Source organism: Pleurodeles waltl, chromosome 9, assembly GCF_031143425.1.
Source record: "Pleurodeles waltl isolate 20211129_DDA chromosome 9, aPleWal1.hap1.20221129, whole genome shotgun sequence".
NCBI lineage: Eukaryota > Metazoa > Chordata > Amphibia > Caudata > Salamandridae > Pleurodeles > Pleurodeles waltl.
The window spans coordinates 653350987-653369919 of NC_090448.1; the positions used below are offsets into that span (position 1 = coordinate 653350987).

General features: G+C 41.6%; 1 protein-coding gene across 2 annotated transcripts in view; it reads right to left on the reverse strand.

Moving 5' to 3' along the window:
• Positions 1-18933, reverse strand: part of LOC138259816 (galectin-4-like) — a 300965-nt gene that overhangs the window by 59936 nt on the left and 222096 nt on the right. For both annotated transcript variants that reach the window (XM_069207710.1, XM_069207709.1), the window contains one exon: positions 7938-7982. In XM_069207710.1, coding sequence (XP_069063811.1) covers positions 7938-7982 — 45 coding nt within the window. The remainder of the gene's footprint in view (positions 1-7937; positions 7983-18933) is intronic.

Consider the following 18933-nt stretch of genomic DNA (forward strand, 5'->3'; position numbering starts at 1 on the left):
GGATTATTCCCTAAAATCGCACAGTCGCACGCCACATGTTGGACATAGTTATTTTTTTGGGCTCTCTGGATCAAGTCATTGAGGGCTTGTAGCTTAGAGTCAATGCCCACAATATATTTAGCCGTGATGTTTAGCAGGTCGACTTGAATATCTTGTTTATCTGCCTGATGCTTTATTGCAGTTGCCATAATGTCCAATGTTGACAAGGGTGAGCCCCATGTGTTGGCTGTGACATCTGATTGGGGCTGGGAATTGTGGGTATGATCCTGAAATGGACTTAGAAAATTGATAGTTTGCAATATTTCCTCTTCATGCTTTTGACTGGATTCATAAGGTAAAACATTTTTCCCTTGTGCCGTGCTTGTGTCACCCTCAAGGGAGTCCATGTCAACCAGCTCCATCAGGGCATGGTCGTGAATGCCAACAGAGCCCGGCAAGTCCATCTCCTTCCTTGTCCGAGGGCTTGGAGATTTATCCTCCCAGACGCTAAAATCCAGGTCTAAAATCGACCCTGAACAATCTGGACTGTCAATTTCAACCTTTGAGCTTTCCTTATTGGAGTCTAACCTCTCAGGCTCTTGCGAATTAGAAGACTGATTTCCTGGGGGGAGATCTTTCTCAAAATTAAGACCTGTTACCGTGTCTGTTATTGCATCTGTTTGTTCTATTGGTTCTTTATTTTCCTGCGATCGTAAGTGCCCAGTAGTAAAGAAATCTGTGATTTTGTACTCAACTTTTTTCGCTGACAACGTTGATGATAATTCCAAATTGATTTCCCTCTGTTCCATGGGCTGTATCCCTTCCGTTCCAGAAGTACTTAAACTTACTTCTGGCGGATTCACTAGGGAACAATGCCTTGTTCTTTTTGGGGTCTTATCCTCCCTCTATTGGGATCCACCTGCAGCTTGCCGGATCGCATTATGCTAGCTTAACTGCTGACGTTGAACAGGGCAGCAGCAATGGCGAGATTTATTGAAAGTAGTCCTTAATTCTCCAAGTGATCGAGAAACACTGCTTTAGTGTGTGCTTTGTTGATGACTAGATTAAATCTGTAGCCTTGCTGACAGAGTTTCCTGGCAGACTTGGAGAGGGTGGAGGGCTCAGGGGTACCCTCTGGGTGGGGAGGCAAGCGGGTCTCACTGATGAGTTCACAAGCTGCACCCAGCCTAGCTGGGCCGCTTCTGTGAACCCACAGGGCTCACACTCAGCAGCGGCTGACTACAGCAGCTGCGCTCGTCCCCCACCTTAACCAAACCTGTGTGCTGACTGGAGGCCCCTGTCCTTCTGCTACTTCTGATACTGATGCTCCTACTGTTGATGTTTTTTTAGTGTCCACTTCACTCTTTCTACTTCACCTCTCTCATGCAGCCTGCAGCCTACTGCCACCCTGATTCCTTCCACCCCGAGGGGCAGCCCGGGCAAACTGGAACTGGGCAGAAGGTAGGGAGCCCGTGGAACAGAAACCGGTCGAAAGAAGCTGGAAGACCAGAGGCAGGGGACAGGAGAGAAGAGGAGTGGACGTCGACTAAGTAAAAGAGTCCCGACCGGCCTCCCCTCACCGGCATCAAAAATACCGTTGCGGAGCTGCAGGGGGTAGAAAGTGCAGCCTGGCCCCGACTTGGGCCGGGCTCCTCCTCGCAGCCTCTGCTTCCTCCTCCTTGGTCTGCTGAGGAGCTGCGGCTAGGCTCCGGTTTTGATGGGGGATTCAGGGGTAAAAAGTTCGGCCCGGCCCCGGCTGGGCTCCGCGAGCTCCTCGCGGCATTTACTTCCACTGCTCAGATTGGCAGGGGCTGCGGCTGGGCTCCAGTTTTGAGGGAGGATTCGAGGGTAGAGAGTTCAGCCCCGGCCCGGCTGGCCTCCGCTCCAATTGGCAGGAGTTTCGGGGCTAGGGTTTCGGTCCTGAGCTCCTCCTCGCAGCCTCAGCCTCTGCTTCTCTTCGACTTGGCACCCAGCACTCCGCTCTAATACCAGACGCCACAGCTGGAACCAAGCCTTGCCTTGGTAAGGGCCCCTCTCCAAGAGAAGAGCTGACTCTTTTCAGAAGGGAATGAGCCAATTATGTTTCTGACATGAGCAAAACTGAGTAAAAGTCTAATATTGCATGCTCTGAATTACATTTCTGACACTGGAGCACAGAGGGTGAGGTAATTCATGCAGCATTTTCACATTGATTTATTTTTTCTCAGAATTACTCCTGCTTTTCCTACTAAAGGACTCCCAGATCGTACTAGAACTTCATATGAGGATAGATGCAAGAGAGGCTCTCTCGCCCCCTAGCTGGTAAACCTTTAGGGTCAGAGACAGAAAATATTTTTTAGTGTATGACGTTGACCACTAAGACTACATTGGGGTCATTTTTTAACACTAAGATGGACAAAACTAACAGATATCTCCCCGCAAGCAATTCATTTGGTACCTATATCTTTAGTAAGAGATTGTCTTAAAGAAAAAATTGACATTGAAGGCATAGGAGGATGAAATTAGGCATCTGGGAGCCCCTATCCAGGTGAGATAACCATAAGATATGGGCATCCTATTACACTGAGATGTTTGTTAAACCACACAATGGGAAAATTAATAGCTGCCCCTCCTTGCAAGGAAAAGATTCCCCAAATCAAAATTCGTTCCTCCAAACAATAATCTTTTGAAATGTTTGCTATCTGTTCCAATGAAAGTTGCCGAGCACAATTACACCATACTTGGCAGGAAGTGTAGAACATTAATCAGATCTTTTTATGGTTTGTTATACATATATACAAATACTTCTGATATATTTGCATTACAGAAAAATACCTGGTGTGCTTCAAAATGTTCATGCTTTGCACATATTAACAGTAATGGGCAGCCTATCTGAGGATCTGTATCTAAGGGGAATAAAACTTGCATAAACATTCAAACCTAATTAGATGAGGGCGCATTTCTCTCCATCGGCCTTTATGGTATAGGCAGAACTATGTTTGATCTACACATTTTATTGCGGCCACCATTACATGGTGCAAGGGATTCACAGCAAGTTCCAAACCCTATTCTGGAAAGCATGAAGGTTTGAAAAGCATACCTGCGAACCAGCCTTATCTGTAGAGCACAGAAGGTGGAATACTGCTTCTAAAGGTTTGCCTCACAAAATCTTTGGGTCTAAATATTATAAGTGGCTGCCATCTTGGTCATTACAGAGACACTTTAGTAGAGAGGAAAGTATGCACAACATGGTGGTAATTGAGGAAGTCATCAAACATAAAAGTGACGAGAGGAATGCTTGGAATATGTCTACTCACTGGCAATCGCTCATTGAGGTATTCCAACGCATCATTCTTTTGCCTTTCATGCCACCTCAGTTTAGGGAAACTGAGGAATGACAGCTGAAACTGTCACTTTAGGATGAGGTCACCTTACACCACCTGCTTAAGTCGGTGGGCATTTTCTTCCACCTGGGCTTACAGTTAATACAAGTGCATCTTTGACATAACTGAGTGCCTTGGTCACAATCAAACCACTACTTCAAACATTGTGATAAATAGGAGCAAAACAGACATATTCTCTTAAGTTGACAAAGAGGCTCCTGCACTTCCACAGAGGATCACTCTAAAAGGAAGGTGTAGTCAGTGGAGATTGGCACATGGAAACAGGAGCTGGAAGGGGGAACGATGGAGGAACTATTGGGTTTCCAGGACTAGCAAGGGGTCTTTGGGTATTGTAACTGTAATGTATGAAGTGGATATGATAAATGGGCTGCTGTTGGTTAATAACTGGGTGGAATTGCATATTGGCGACTATTATTACCTGCTCATGTACATATGTAAGATGAATGATCTAGTTTAGTGTATATTGTGGGGTCAAGTGAAAACTCTCTTAATCTGCTATTTTGCTGAAATTGTGCTATTTGTAAAAGTATGTAAGTCTTGTCTGCTTTGTCATGTGAAAACCGATGGCTTTTGTCATTTACTCAGGAGCACATGTGTGGTATTACTCTGGCCATTTCCACTATTAGTGCTTGGTACAACCTTAGGGTCCAACAAAAACATCAACAGGGCTTGTTTTTATTGCCAGTTCCATGGCATCGGCCTGGTGACATTGATGTCTGGTGTTCTTCCACTTTCTTTTTGTATGCATCCAAAAGGACGTAAACCCTGGCATATGCTAAAGAAGTGTGGTATGAGGCATATCAATTATATTACAGGTGTATTCTGCTCTTTTCCATATTGTGTTCACATGCGGAAATCTGTGTGCCTCAATGATAGGTGGATGGTTACTCAGCAACCAGAATTCAGAACGATGTGATTTTTTCAGTTGGGGCAGACACATTAATTTAGCAATTGCAGGGATTGAGTAGCTTGATAAATCCAGAGTAATACAGAGCAACACAAGTTGCTGTGTTGCTTTACTCAGCCCCACGGAGGCGTTCCATGGATGGTGCGTGGGTGTTCCCTTGTAGCACCCATGGATTTTGACGCAATCCCAGATTTACCATAAGTGGTAGATCAGTGAATGTGCCAAAACTGCTATGCCCCACCAGGTAAAATGTGTTTATTTCTCCTCGTTTTTTTCTCTTTCTATGTATGCTGCATGCTGCTTGGGAGAGGAAAGAGCAAAATGACTCATGGGATTGTTTTTGTGCAGGAATGTGACCCTTCCTGCACAAAAACAATCCTGCTTACAACGCAGGCACCCTTGTACCAGGGTGAGAGTGTGCCTGCACTTGTGGTAGGAGCACAGTGTGCGTCAGCACTGGGAAAAGGCAGGAATGCACTGTTTTATATTAAATATGGCACATTCCTGCCCTTTCCCTGTCATGCAGCACAGCGAAGTGGCTTGCTGTGCTGTCACATATTGATAAAAGTGCCCCTTATTTTTTATTTATGTTGTGTTCTTCAGAAACAACCAAACATCTCTTGTCACCCATAAGGGCTGACAACACTGTACTAGATCATAGCCGTAAACGGGCTCTCACTTTGCATGTAGCCAATATAAAGCCATCGGACTGTAAATTACATGGTTGCATTTCCCACAACCTCCTGTCGTTTTCAGTAGGCCTTTAAAATAGGATATCTTTTTCACCATATGATTGAACTTTCCTAGCTATTGTATTAGGAGAAGCACACTCACCATGGAAGTAAGGGGTAGCTTTCGCACGTACGGGAGAACATTTTGTTCGATCTGGAGACACTAATTCAAGGGTCAATGAGGTTCATTTATGTAACTACACCCAAGTGAGACTAACCCTGTTTACACAGGCATTGGGTTGTATTTATTTTAAAGGTTTACTTTAGTGCCCGTAGGCAGTTTTTAACCAACACCTGCATTTCTGAACCATGCGGTTGAAAAGATTGCCACTTCCATTTAACTGATGTATTTTAGAAGACATCGGTGGCCAAAATATATAGAGTTTTTTATTAGGGGGGTAAGATTTCTCCTGTGTTTGTGTTTGGTATATTGTTCTTCTCAATTTGCTTTACAATGTCTAATGACCTCTGCAGAGTGGTCCTGGGCACTGAGTTTACAAGGGAACCCGTTGTTTCCTTCTCGCCGGGCACTGTTACACAACATATTCAAGCAGCTACATGAGTTTCCTTCTTAATGGCTGCTCATGGCGTTCAATTTTGTGGTTTCATACCCTGCACAGTTATCAGTTATGTTTTGTGGATGTATGGATCTGAACTTCATGCTTTCTTGAGCCCCCAACACCAGGCATGAAATTGCCCGATGTTTGTTTTTTAACCGAGTTGTATGTAGACCACTTTGAAGTAGTCTTATATTCAGCTTTATGTTCCATCAAGTTAGTCATTCAGTAATGAGAATAGTGGCACTATTTGGGCTTAGCACAGGAGTGTTAGTTCCACAGATCTAGTTGATGCTGTTGTGAAGAAGGAGTTAATTTTCATCCTTGTTACAGGTTAATAGACGTCATCAGTGATGTATCATAATACATATCGTATTGAGATCTCATCCTACTGATCTCATTGTGTACTAGTTATAGGTGCATTGGCATTATCTGTATTGTTCTTGTTCTTTATAAAATATTCTATGCTGGTTATAAGTTGATAGACATGGTCGGTGATGTATCCTATAATATGAGGATGTTACGTTATAGCAGTTCTAAATTTAAATATGTTATAAGTAATTCATCCTAGAGTATATCGTTGTATAAGGCTCAGAAGTTAATATTAGCTAGAAGTGCATAATTTAATGTTACATAGATGCTATCTGAATGAAAGTGTGGACCTGTGTTTTGAAATCCCATGCTACGACTTTTTTTTTCAAATTTGACCCAGCACATTGCTCTGTGCCAAATGCAATGTTCTTGCCTTTATGTCAGTTCTTGCGGACTCTTGGACACTTAAAGTTCCACCCACTTTCATCTAAAAAAATAACCTCTCATTTTTATCTATGGATAAACTTCAAGGTTGATTTGGTGTAATTAATTTTTTACTCTGTTGAATTTGATGTTGAGTTATTAACTGAAAGCTGTTCTCGGATGGCGAGCATTAATGGTGGAACACACATGCCTTCCCTCCTAGTTGGGCCACCCAGTTTGTCCAGGAAATATCAAGAATATACGGTCTCTGCTGAGCGGCTGGATGGGGTGTGGCCACTGTCAAGGTCTCCTAAAATTATTATGTACTGGACTCTGCTACCCGTACTTTGAGGAGCCATACTCACAAGTTATGTATTGACCCCAAGAGTGCATCCTGGTGTTTAAGGCTGAGCTTTCCTATGTGAGACTAAATTAGGAATAATGTCTACCGCTGATCCTGACCTAAAGTGCTTCCTTGTTGTCTGCCTCACAAAATGAGGATTATGCAAAGGATCACTCAGCAAATAACCCTGAGACAGGTGACCTGCCCATTGAATTAAGACCAGCCGTGCAACATTGGAGAACTGACCAGACCACCCATGAAAATGTCTACATGTGCAAATTAGCAGCCATGGTCCTACCTGTTGGCCACACTCTACATGCATAAATACATTTGCACCCCAGTGGGATCTCATCAGCCAGCCCTCAGCACACATCTCTCTAGAATACCACTGATATTGTTTTTGCCAGTCCCTCTCTTGTGCTTTGAGATTGTCTGCAGACACTTGGCCCCTCTTTTGATTTCTGACAGTAGTGGCACTCAATTTGAACAATGACCTTTTAGAAGTGTACCTGTAATTGTAGACTTGGACATGCCCATATTGAAATACCTGGGTCTCTAGTCGTTTATCCACCCAGGAAAGAGAGGGTCACACAACACTCTCCTTCAACTTTGCTGCATCCAGAAATTAGCATTTATTGTTAAAATTCACACTGACATGGTCAAAAAAGGTAAACCTTATCGCAAACTCTGTGGAACATATACTTTTCAGGCCGTCAAATGGTTCCTCTTTCCTTCTTTCCATCATTCATTTTTCCTACTCCCAACAATTCCTTTTGTTCTCTCTTAATTCAGCTCCTGATTTACGGCATGGGTCCGACTGACCAAATTACTAATGCCTTTCTTAATTCCTCTACTTCACCCAGGAACGTGTTTGTTTTCCTGAGTCTGTTTTATTTCCCCACCTCTGTTAGCAGGTGCCCAGATTTTCTCCAGATCCTCTGATTTCGGTCTGTTTTATTCACTGCCCGCTTTGCAAAGGAAAATGTTCTGATTTGCTTCTTCCCACGTGCATGTTCTATTTTCTATTCTTTTGCATTGACAGAACATGCCTATACTTTTGCTCCAGTCCATCTATCTGTATACCTATATCTTTATTAGCCACCAGTTTTTCAGAGGCATATCTCTTAACTGATGCCTCTTTGAAACAACATCAGTGGAACATGACAAACTTAGCCAGTCATTGTACATATCATTCCTTAGAGCAATAGGAAGCTGAATGTGATGTACCGGCGAAGGGATCCCATGCTTCGCCGGCATTGAGCTAGGTGGAGAGGAGGCATATACACCAAAAAAAAAACTCACCTGACCACACTGACTAAATGAGGGCGGGGCAAAACTGCTGGTTATCTGCAAAACAGCAATAAATAAAAGCATATCAGTTACCACTCATCAACTCACTGCACATAGTCTGTTGTTGAAGTCTTTAATTATTGCCCACAATTGTATCAGACTGATGCACACTTATTCACGTACATACTTTTGTAATCATCTGTAGTTATTAAAACACTGATAAAACTAATGATTGATAAATGTTATGCCTTAAAAGGAAAACATGAAGGGGTTTCTATTTTGCCCTTAAAAACAGACCCACAACGTTTCTATAAAACAACAACATTTAAAAAGCCAAGAGATCCTAATGACTAGGCATAGAGCACAAACAGTCATCCTAGCAACCTTCAGGCAGGGAGTTTTCTGAAGTGGTAAGGTATTTTTTAGAATGTTACAAAATCATCTAGTCCATTTCAAAATCTGCTTGTTTCACACCTACAACCAAAAGGTAAACTGCTCACATATTTGTAAAGGTTCACTCTTTTATTCATATTTTGTATAAGAACAAGCATCGGCAATAAGGATTTTGTTTTTTTAAGTGAAAAGTTTTTTCTACAGAGCTTCACTACACTACAAAGGTACAACACATTGTAGCAAAGGAGCTTTCCCTAACATTTATAATAAATAAGAACATGGTGACAGTGGCAGAAGGAGCATTACACAATTCTGTCACTTATACAGGATAGGTACAAATAGGTAGCTAACACAATGAGCAGGGGGAGCGAGGAGTTAAATGACTGCTGTACACTCTCCGTAAACATACATAAGAACACAAGCAGCACAACAAAACTGGAAAAAAGTGCCAAACCTCTGGCAGAATTAATTACCGTAGTCATGTACTCATATAGGATGATGGAACCCACCTAACTAGCGTGGTACGATTCATCAGTGGGTTTCACATCTAGCACTGGAAACATCCAAGAGTACTACTGTCCACTTGAACAGTCTCCTAGGTATGGGTTTGCTAGTTTTGGTAAGGTTTTTTTCTTATACCAGCAGATATGTTCTCCCTCTCTTAAACTCTCAACCCTATACTTAAGCTGCATGTGGGTGAGCTAAAAATGTTTTTACTGATGTCTCCCTGCCACAAGACTAAAAACACAAAGTAGAGCAAGGGAGATTGCCTCTCTCTTCCTTCTGTCAACATCTTTTGACAACTGAATATTGCCACTTTGGGTATAGGAACTTTCTCAGGTCTACAGGCATCGTCCATCAAATATTGTGGAAAAGTTCCTGTTCACAGGGCATGTTATTCCACTACATTCTATATATCCTTTTTTAATTAGTAAACAGAGGGACACCATTATGCAGTGGAAACACCCCTTCTTCATAGAATAGGCACACCTTAGACCAAAAACGTGCAAGCATCACTCTTTCAGAGAACACATATATAGGTAGGGCAGCAGCATTGCAAGTTTCCCCATCACAGTTCACATACAGATCCGACAGCTGCAGTGCAAGTTTTACTTCCTCACAAAATTGGTACAGGACTGCAGTAGCAATGTGTGCTTCCCACTCCCATAGACAGTAACAAAAGCAATTTTCCATAACCAGTGTAACAGAGGCAGCAGGGCAGACTTATTCACAATTTCATTGGTCAGGCAACATGTGCAGTTAAGGCATTAGCTAAATGCAGGTTAGAGATAGATCTCTGGAGCGGGTGTTTGACTCACTGAAGAGATGTGAGTGGATAAGTGAGTAACTTGTGAGTTTAGAGACCATTCTCTTAGGTGATTTTCCACATCAACAGGATCGGCCCATGGGGCAATCTGGTAGTGTCTGAAAGGCTGGTGTTGGACCTGGCCCTTTCTGCAGGGTCACCCCCCAACATTTTGCCTTCCTCTTCCTATTTTTTCAATTCATTTTTGTTGGCTTTAGGACTTTATTGCTATCTAGTGCTAAAGTGCTTGTGTTCTCTGCCTAAAACATGGTATCATTGGCATATAACCAATTGGCATATTTAATTTACTTGTAAGTCCCTAGTAAAGTGTCACTACATGTGCCCAGGACCTGCAAAATAAATGCTACTAGTGGGCCTGCACTGATTGTGCCAACCACTTAAGTAGCCCTTTAAACATGTCTCAAGCTTGCCACCACAGAGGCTGTGGGTACAGTTGAAACTGCCATGGTGACCTGGCAAAATAAATCATTTTCCAGGCCCAAACCTTCTCTATTAGTGCATATATTTCACCCCTAGGTCAGACCTTGGACAGCCCCGAGAACAAGGTGTACTTAAAAGGTAGGACATGTACTCTTATGTTTAACATGTACTGGCAGTTGAAACCTCTTAAATTAATTTTTCACTGCTGCAAGGCCTATAGGATAACATTAGGGTTACCATATTACATTTTTAAGTGTAATTTCCAAATGGGAAGAGATGGCACTCTCATGTTAAGTGCCACTGGAATCACAATTTCAAATTCTAACTTATTGTGAAGTTTGATTTTAAATTACAATTATGAAAATGACACTTTTAGAAAGTTGGCTTTTTCTTGCCTTTCTTGCCTTTTACCTCTCTCTGGTCACATGCAGTTGGCAGTTAGCGTTTGTGAATTCCTCTCAGACAATCACACAGGAATGGGATTAGGTGTGCCTGGATTGGGCCATCTGCTGGCAGGATGGGGATGGAGCTATGCACAGTCCTCACTTACACCTTTCTCGACTGTATCCTGTCTCCATGCAAAAGGCCTAACACCCCTGCATTCTCACTTCAGGCAGCTTGGGGCCAGGGCAGGGGAGGCAGGAGAGTCCATGCACTTCTAAGCCACTGTCTAGAAGCTTCCACTACCTTCCAGCGCCAGGGCACCAGGGTATTAATAAGGACCTCAGACACCACCACTTCAGTATACTTCTGGACTTGTGGGTATTCTGCCAGGAAGAAGGACGGCTGTGCTTCTGGAAGGACTGCCACTCTGCTGGACTGCTACTCTCAACGACCTGCTGCCTTGCTGACCTGTTGCTCTCTTGCCTGGGGAGTCAAAATGGAACCTCCAACGTATCTTGATCCCAGGATCACAGAATGATTCAAAGGGCTCATCTGCTGACCTCCTGATCTGAGCCTCAGGGACAAAAAAGGCTCCCCACAGCTTGTGGACCCGTCTTCAGTTCCTGACCCCAAAGAGTTTCTGGACCCTATGGTGTGGCTCTCAAGCTCTTTAATTCAAGCTTTTAGACTCGCTGGCACTGGAATCGTGTCACTTGCACTGAAATTCAGCGCAAGTTACAAAAAGCCCCTCTCTTCACACAGCAAGTATCATCAGCGCATGGAGAACTGCCAACACAAAGTTCTCGCCTGCTTCTTGCGCCACACCGACCACCACCAGCAATGCTCTCCTTGCTCCCTGCGACTCTCTCCAATGTGACCAGGATTCTTGCACAAAACTTGAGAAGGTAAACCTTCAGCAGGACTAATTTGAGGCTGTATCCAAACTGCATGCCATCCCGGTCGAATTTAACCTTTGATTTTGATCCTGCCCAGCGCAACCATATAGCTGCAGTTGGAGCTTTATGCTTTGAGGCGCTATATATGAAGTTTATTCTTTACAAAATTTATAACTCCGGTTATAATGATTGGATTTTTGTTGTATTGGTCTTGTTTGTTAATTAAATTAAGCTCTATTTTCTAACTTGGTGGGGAATCCTTTTTGTCTGGTGTTTTCACTGTTTTACTGTTTGCAGTGTTGCGCAAATACTTTACACATTACCTCTAAGTTAGGCCTGACTGCTCTGTGCCAAGCTACCAGGGTGTGACCAAAGGTTAATTTGGGGTTTGCTTGCCTTACCCTGACTAGGATTGTGGTTGCTGCTTGACCAGGGCTCACACCTCGGTCAACCGTAACCCAATTTCAAACAACTGGTCTCACAGATCAGTATATGGACTGTTTTTGTGACTGTTTATGGCCTGTTTTATGGTCTGGTGGCCTGGTTTTTACTGCTGATTTATCCAATATTAATTACCACAAACTACCTGCAGCAAGAGAAATCTCAAGCAGTCTCTCATAGAGTGAAAACCAGTTTTACAGTGGATGTTTACACATTTAAAACTACCCTGATTTACAAATGTGGGTCACTTTTTTGGATATCGAATTCATTAATAGGTACACCTTTTAATTTTATGTCCAGGTCTATTTTCTGTGCCAGTTTGACCCTGCACATCACCATCCTGAATGTTTTAAGTTTACCACATACTGAAAAGTAGCTCTTACATTGAAGGTCATGGTTATTTGGAGTAGCCCAAGTCACAGCCTAAGTAACTATGCTCTACATAGGCACACACGTAGCAGCCTGTACCAAAAGGTTTTAAATGAGCATGCATTTAGTGTTGTGACATCCCAGCCTCAGTGCTGCACTTGTTCAAAATCTTGTGGAATGCATGTGTGTACAAGAATTTGAATTTTGAGGATAAAATTTAAGTTGGCATCCTTAACTTGATTTGTCAGAGCAGTGCAAAACAATCTAGTATGAGTAATGGTGGCCTCAATTAAAAGCACAAGTATTCGCAGACAACAAGAACATGCATTTGGAGCAGAGAAGACAAAGTGGTATGGTAGAGTACATCATATAGCTCTGTCTTTTCAAAATAAAACCACATTTTGACAAGCTCAACCATTCCCTTTAAAATAATTTTTTTAATTTTTGTATAGTTTTTTTGTTTGTGAATTCATAAAATATTTTACCATTTGTGTATTACTTTGATGTGTACATATTTATCTGTTTTTGCATATTGTCATAAGGTGCAAATTGTCAAAATTGCTTAGGGCCAGGGTGATACGTTTCTATTCGTGAATCAGTTGTGGTCAAGAGAACTTGAAAGGTTAAGAACCAATGCTACACAATATACATTAATTATGAATGATTTGTAAGTTCATATATCTCCAATCTTAAAATCTCCTTGTTCCAAAAGAATCTATTGCGACGGGAAGTGTAGAATATGTACGCGAACATAAAGCTCAACAGCAGACATTGCCGGAAAATGTCACGATGTTTGAAATAAAAGAACATTGAAGGCCCAAATCCAATGCTGACCAGAATAAAGTGAAGAGTTCACACTGAAATAAATAACTTAACAAGGTTGCAGTTAAAAGCTAACTCGTGTCTAGCAAACATACAGAAATGTGTAACCCAAAGCACACAGGCTCACTGGCACGTACTTTGTGTTTTCAAATAGATTGTAAACTTGATTAGACAATGAGTGCAGGAAGTCTAATCAGCTGAGACTACACAGAGGTCTTAGGGTTACAATGATAAGGCACACATTGTATTAAAATTGTATTTTCTGTATTAATGCATGTATTCACGAGTGAAGAATGAGTAGTTTGGAAAGTATTGTTAAAGCCACAAGTAAAGAATGTGTAGATTAGTTTAGAGTTAAGTGGTTATGAGGTCACTAGTGTTCAAATGTCTTTCTGTTTCATTCTGTAACAGGACAGTCAATCATTATTTACTGTTTTTTAATAAAGTACTGGGTGGTTTTATACATAAGGCGCTGTCTGTGTCACAGTAATTTGAGACTGGCTATCTGCCTGTGTGAAGAGGGTCGATCTCCCTGTAGTGAAAGTAATGGGCTGTCTTTTCATTGCCAAATAAGAGTTTGTCTTCTTTTTCATTTTTAAGTTTTTATTTACCCTGCAACAGTTGGTGAGCTAGCATAGGAGTCTCAGTTTTGCTTTTTGCACCGGACTGCTGGCACTAGAGGACCACAAAACCTGTTGCATAGATTATTGAGCATCTTTGATTGGGTTAGCAGATGCAGTGGTTTCTGAAGTTCTGCCTCTGCACAAGGGTTGGGTGAGATCCTGGGGACTGACATCTTTTAAAGGTGAGGGCAAATGTGGACTAACATTCCATGCTGTTTATTTACTATGTGACTTCTTTTCCTTGGTAAACACAGATGTAGACATATAAGGTTATAAGAGATATAAGGGCAATGCATCCAAAATTGCGTACATGCATTGCACAATATCAGGAAAGGTGCTACATAACTGGTTCACTTGTTCCTAGTGATAAGCTAAAAGTGGTTGATGTGGGTAATTTGAAATTCGGAGGGAGCTGAATAACTGTTTTTTGTTGATATAGAGGGACAGCTAAAAAGCTGATGGATGTTGCTAAACTTTACTTCCAGATAACACCTTGTCCTGTATCTAATATCTGGAAGTAATTCAATGCTCTGAGAGATGCACTGTTTGAAAAGGTTATATTCTCTGAGCGTGGAGAAAAGTGATCAGGGGTGACCAAGTGCATTTACCATTTTAGAACAGAATATTGTTGATTGAGCGTTGCTTAACCAGGTAACTTGATATTCCTAACAATGGATTAGATGTAGTCAATTTCAGTAAATTGAAAATGGGGGTTGCCAATGCACAGCAAATGATTTGACATAAAGGGACATGGGAAAGCAGATGTTAAAATGTACCCCTAAATACAATCTGGGCACTCAAACTAATATCCTGGATTTAATATCCAGAAGTCACTCTATAGTGTACGGAAGCATAGTTTAAAAAGGTTATCCACTCTAGGCACAGAGGGAAGGGACTAGTGTTGCCAGTTGTATTTACCATTTAGGTTTATAAAAACCTCAGGAAAACAGTTGATTTGTTAATATTTTTTATTTATGCTTTATTTATGCTGATGAGTGTGAGTGTGTATGAATGAAGTGGCCACTGTGTAATGTTGTGTAATGTTCTTTTTAATATGTATTATATAATTGACAAAGACAAAAAATGCTAACTTTTCCTGCTTTTAGAAACGTGCGTAAATTTTAAAAGATGTGCAATATTTGAAGGTACAATTTGGACATTTTGAGAAGATGATTAATTATGGAAACTCCCTTAGCACATATGAAGAATGTCTTTTCCTATTATCAGAGAAAATTACAACAACATTGTTCAAATTGGCCTAAAGTCACCCAAAACATATGTATCCTTGGCAAAAAGAAGGGACATTCAATGATAAAATAATTTAACATATTGTTACATACCTCATGTATGAGGGAACAAGATTACAAAAAAGAAAAACTATTCTAGCCTTGTGGCAAGTATTTTGTGAAAAATCTAAGGACCCCTTAAAATAATACTCCTAATACCTCATCTGTTTTGCCACCCCCATGCGATTCTATGAGTACCTCTCCCAAGGTACCCATTATTTACCCACTGGTGCAGCTACAAGAAGCTGCAGTGGGATTTGAGAACTCCGAAAATGAGACCCCTTGACAATTCCCAAAAGCTACCCTTAATGTTGCATCCCAAATGCCAAAGCCAAAATATGTGAGCACACCTAGGCAGCAAGCAAAGGATAAGTGAATGTCAGTTTTCAGGACAAATAGAAGCACGGTTCGCACTATGCTTAGACCCAGCCTCTCCTGAGGAGGACAGACGTGAAGAGAGAGACACAACAGGAAGGGTAGTTAGGGAACAAATGTCCACTTCACAGCAAAGAAATACAGATGATGTTAGGTGGAGTGACTATGTGGACAGAACTGATAGTATGGCACGATGGCCAGCATCCCAAGATAAAAATAGGAAAAATAGGACTAAAAGTAGTGTACTACCTTGACAGAAGGAGAAGGGGAACACAACAGTTTCACCAGAAAGTGTTCAAGCATGGTTATTGCAAAGTGCGAGTAGGGGAGATTCTGGCAAAGTAACAAATAAGATGTAGCCTATCCGAAATGGTGCAGATAGTATGGGTGAGCTGCTTCGACCCCCAAGAGTTAGGCACTTTAACTACAATATTGGTACAGAGCTTGAGAGATTGCAGTTTCAGGAAACACATGGCCAACCAGATACAGGGATGGGATTTTGTGAAGCAATGAGAGGACTGACATTACAGGACACGTCAGTGCAGCAAATGAATATTCAATCAGCTTTGCACAGCGCAGATCTCAACCCTAGTGAGATAGTTGCAAAATTAGAGAATGGTTGGCACATTGTTGTGCTGGATGTAGAGAATTTACTGGATTGGATTTAAAGACTAACATCACAGATTAATCCATGGCCACAAGAAGGATATTTTGATCCACACGATATGTCGAATACAGACGAATGCATTCTTTATGGGGAGGGAGATCAAGAATGGAATTATCCCTATATGCCCAAGTGTTCACATGTATGGCTGAAATATGCTTCACAGCATAATCCCTAGCGTTTTACTACTCCCATAATTCAGATGCCCCTGATATGAAAGGGACCAGGGGCACCTGGTTATGTTCCATGGCCACAAATGGGTAAGGAAAATCTTAAGAAATTGTTGCTGCTGCTTACAGGGGTAACAAGGAAATGGATTAGAGCTTTTGAAAAAGAAACTGCAAGTACTACCTTAACAGTGGAGAACATAAAATGTCTGCTTAGCACTCTTATAGGAGATGAAACAAACACTGTTTTTCTAAAGGCTGGAATGAGAAATGTTACCCTCTCTGAAACTAGATATGATGGGTCTCCATTTAATTTAGTAAGAACAGCGACCTGGGATCAGTTGAGGAAGATGTATCCTGATAGGCCAGATATTGGATCTCTTATGACTCAGTCAATACAGCCAATAGAGGATCCTGCTCAGTTCTCTAAAAGATGAAGGAGAAATGGATCCAAGAAGCAGGCCAGGGTTGGGAGGTTACAGGAGGAAATGCTGTATTAATTTATAATGTGGTTACCCTCTGATGTATAGAATAGCCTAGATATTATAGTGGCATTAGATGCTAAGCCCTGGGCAGAGATACACACCCATATAATAAATTTTCATAAAAAGAAACAGGAAAAAGAGAGGAATAAACAGGAGCCAAATTAGTACATAATAAGTTTGCAAAGAGAGGAGCAGTAGAAGGAACTGTAGAGTCTGTTGCCACCCAGGTGACTGCAATGTCTGTGGGATCAGTCCAGGCGACCACGCACCAACAGTACTCACAGCAACAGGACTATATAAGGATACAAGGAAGAAGTAGTAACAAGGAGTATCAGGAGGAATAACAAGAGGTAGGATGGGTCGCAAGGAGTGGATAAGGTTTGTCATTGTCAGAGGTATTGGCATTTTATTAGAGAATGTAGACCTAACAGATGGGATGAGCAAAATGGAAAGGTAGGAGTTTATAATCAGTTAGGGAATTCAGCAGTACAGTCACATCCTAATTTGCAAATCATATATGTACCACAGGTGCCATCACAAAATATGCAGCCACCGGTAATGCCACAAGCACAACAGATGCTGCCTCAGCAAAATGATCAAAACCTCCCAATGGTGATTTCACCTCAAAGTGGACAGGTAGGTGTAGTTGTGAGAGGAGGAAATCATTTTCAGATTAATTCTGTGGGAGGATATTCACAATGAAGGTGCCCGCAGAGAATTTCTGTGTGTCTAGTATTGTCAGTGACACACAGTCAAGATGAAGAACCTACTGAGACAGTAGCTATAAATAACAAAAGGCATGCATTCCTCATAGATACAGGAGCAACTAGATCCTGTATTAAAGAGGGGGGGCATGCGATCTCTGACAGATCAAATGACACACAGGGATTTTCAGGGGAAGTAATAAGGGTTCCTTTCACTAAACCAGTGGAGATTGAAGTAGGAGGGAGGTACATTAATGGCTGTTTATTATTTTTCCTGCTGCCCCAGCTAACGTATTAGGAAGATATCTTATAGCCAAATTAAATATGACTATTCATTTTGAATCTGTTGGAACAATGATTTGTTAAACCCCTTGTGTTTCACCTGCCAGGGTGATGGCAGTAACAGTAGATTCCTCCAATGGAGACCAAATAAGAGCACAACTTCTTAGTATAGAGGCATTTATGACAGCATTATATACAATCATAGCAGAGACACCAGAGTTATTGGAAAAGCAGTCCGCATTTGCCCTCACCTTTAAAAGTTGACAGTCCCCAGAATCTAGACTTAGAGCAGTGGAAGAAGGTCTTAAGACAGAGAAGGACCTACATATTTTCCTAGGCGAATGAACCATTAATGGCATATGCCAAATTAATCATGATGTTTAAACTTAATTTTTACAAATAATTGGCTTTGTTCATATTCCTTGAGGAATGTATGATCAATACACCATATCTGATTCTGTGTATAGTAAATTAGTTTATCAATGTAACCTGATGAAACATATGTATATGTTACTGTATTCGGTGGCCATAATTACTGAGAATGAGGCCCCCGTTATTTCGCTCATCTCAATGCATATTGTTTCAATGACACTAGTCCTTGTCTATTTTGCTGTTCCTATTTACAATATTTACCGTCTTTCTATAAAAATCTTTTATTGTATGTTGATGCCTTAACCCAGTGGCATCGGTCTTGTAAACATCAACATGTGTCATGCAGTTTGCTTGTTAGAAATTAAGTTTTTAAAATGGAATATGTGTCTGTGCAATAACAGCACTGTTTACATGCACACATTCCAAGATGGTGCCTTTAGTCTTCTTCCACCCTCGAGGTGGTTCTTGGGGAAAATGTAGTCCTCTCTCAATTTCCATTGACTTCCTATATCCACATATACTCACTGGCATGTTCTGCATTACCACTGTGACTTACTCCGCACTACACACTATTTACTTCCTGGTAAGACTTTGAGTTGGTACTTTTGGATTTCTCGCATTTGGATTTTAAGTAGGAGTTTTGGTAAGGTTAATGTTTTTGGAGCCCGCTGCTCTATGCACCACCAGGGCTCCTGCCACAGAGGCTTGTTCTTTGGACGGGTAAGGCTCTCACCATTATAAGTGCATCTGTGGTACTGGGTGCATTGTGTTTTTGGGTCTTTCCACCTATCAATTCGTACAGCGCCCTAGGTGGACTATGGCTATACTAAATGGCATTACATGGGTCTTTGCCACAGGGGAAATGTGTGGTATAATACTTTACTAATTTGACCTCTGTCGCTTTGCTTGCAGGCTCCCTATTAACGAGTGTGACTACTCCAGGGAGATTACGATTCCTAATTACGGATCTCCCTGTCACAAGAGTGTACCATTTGTAC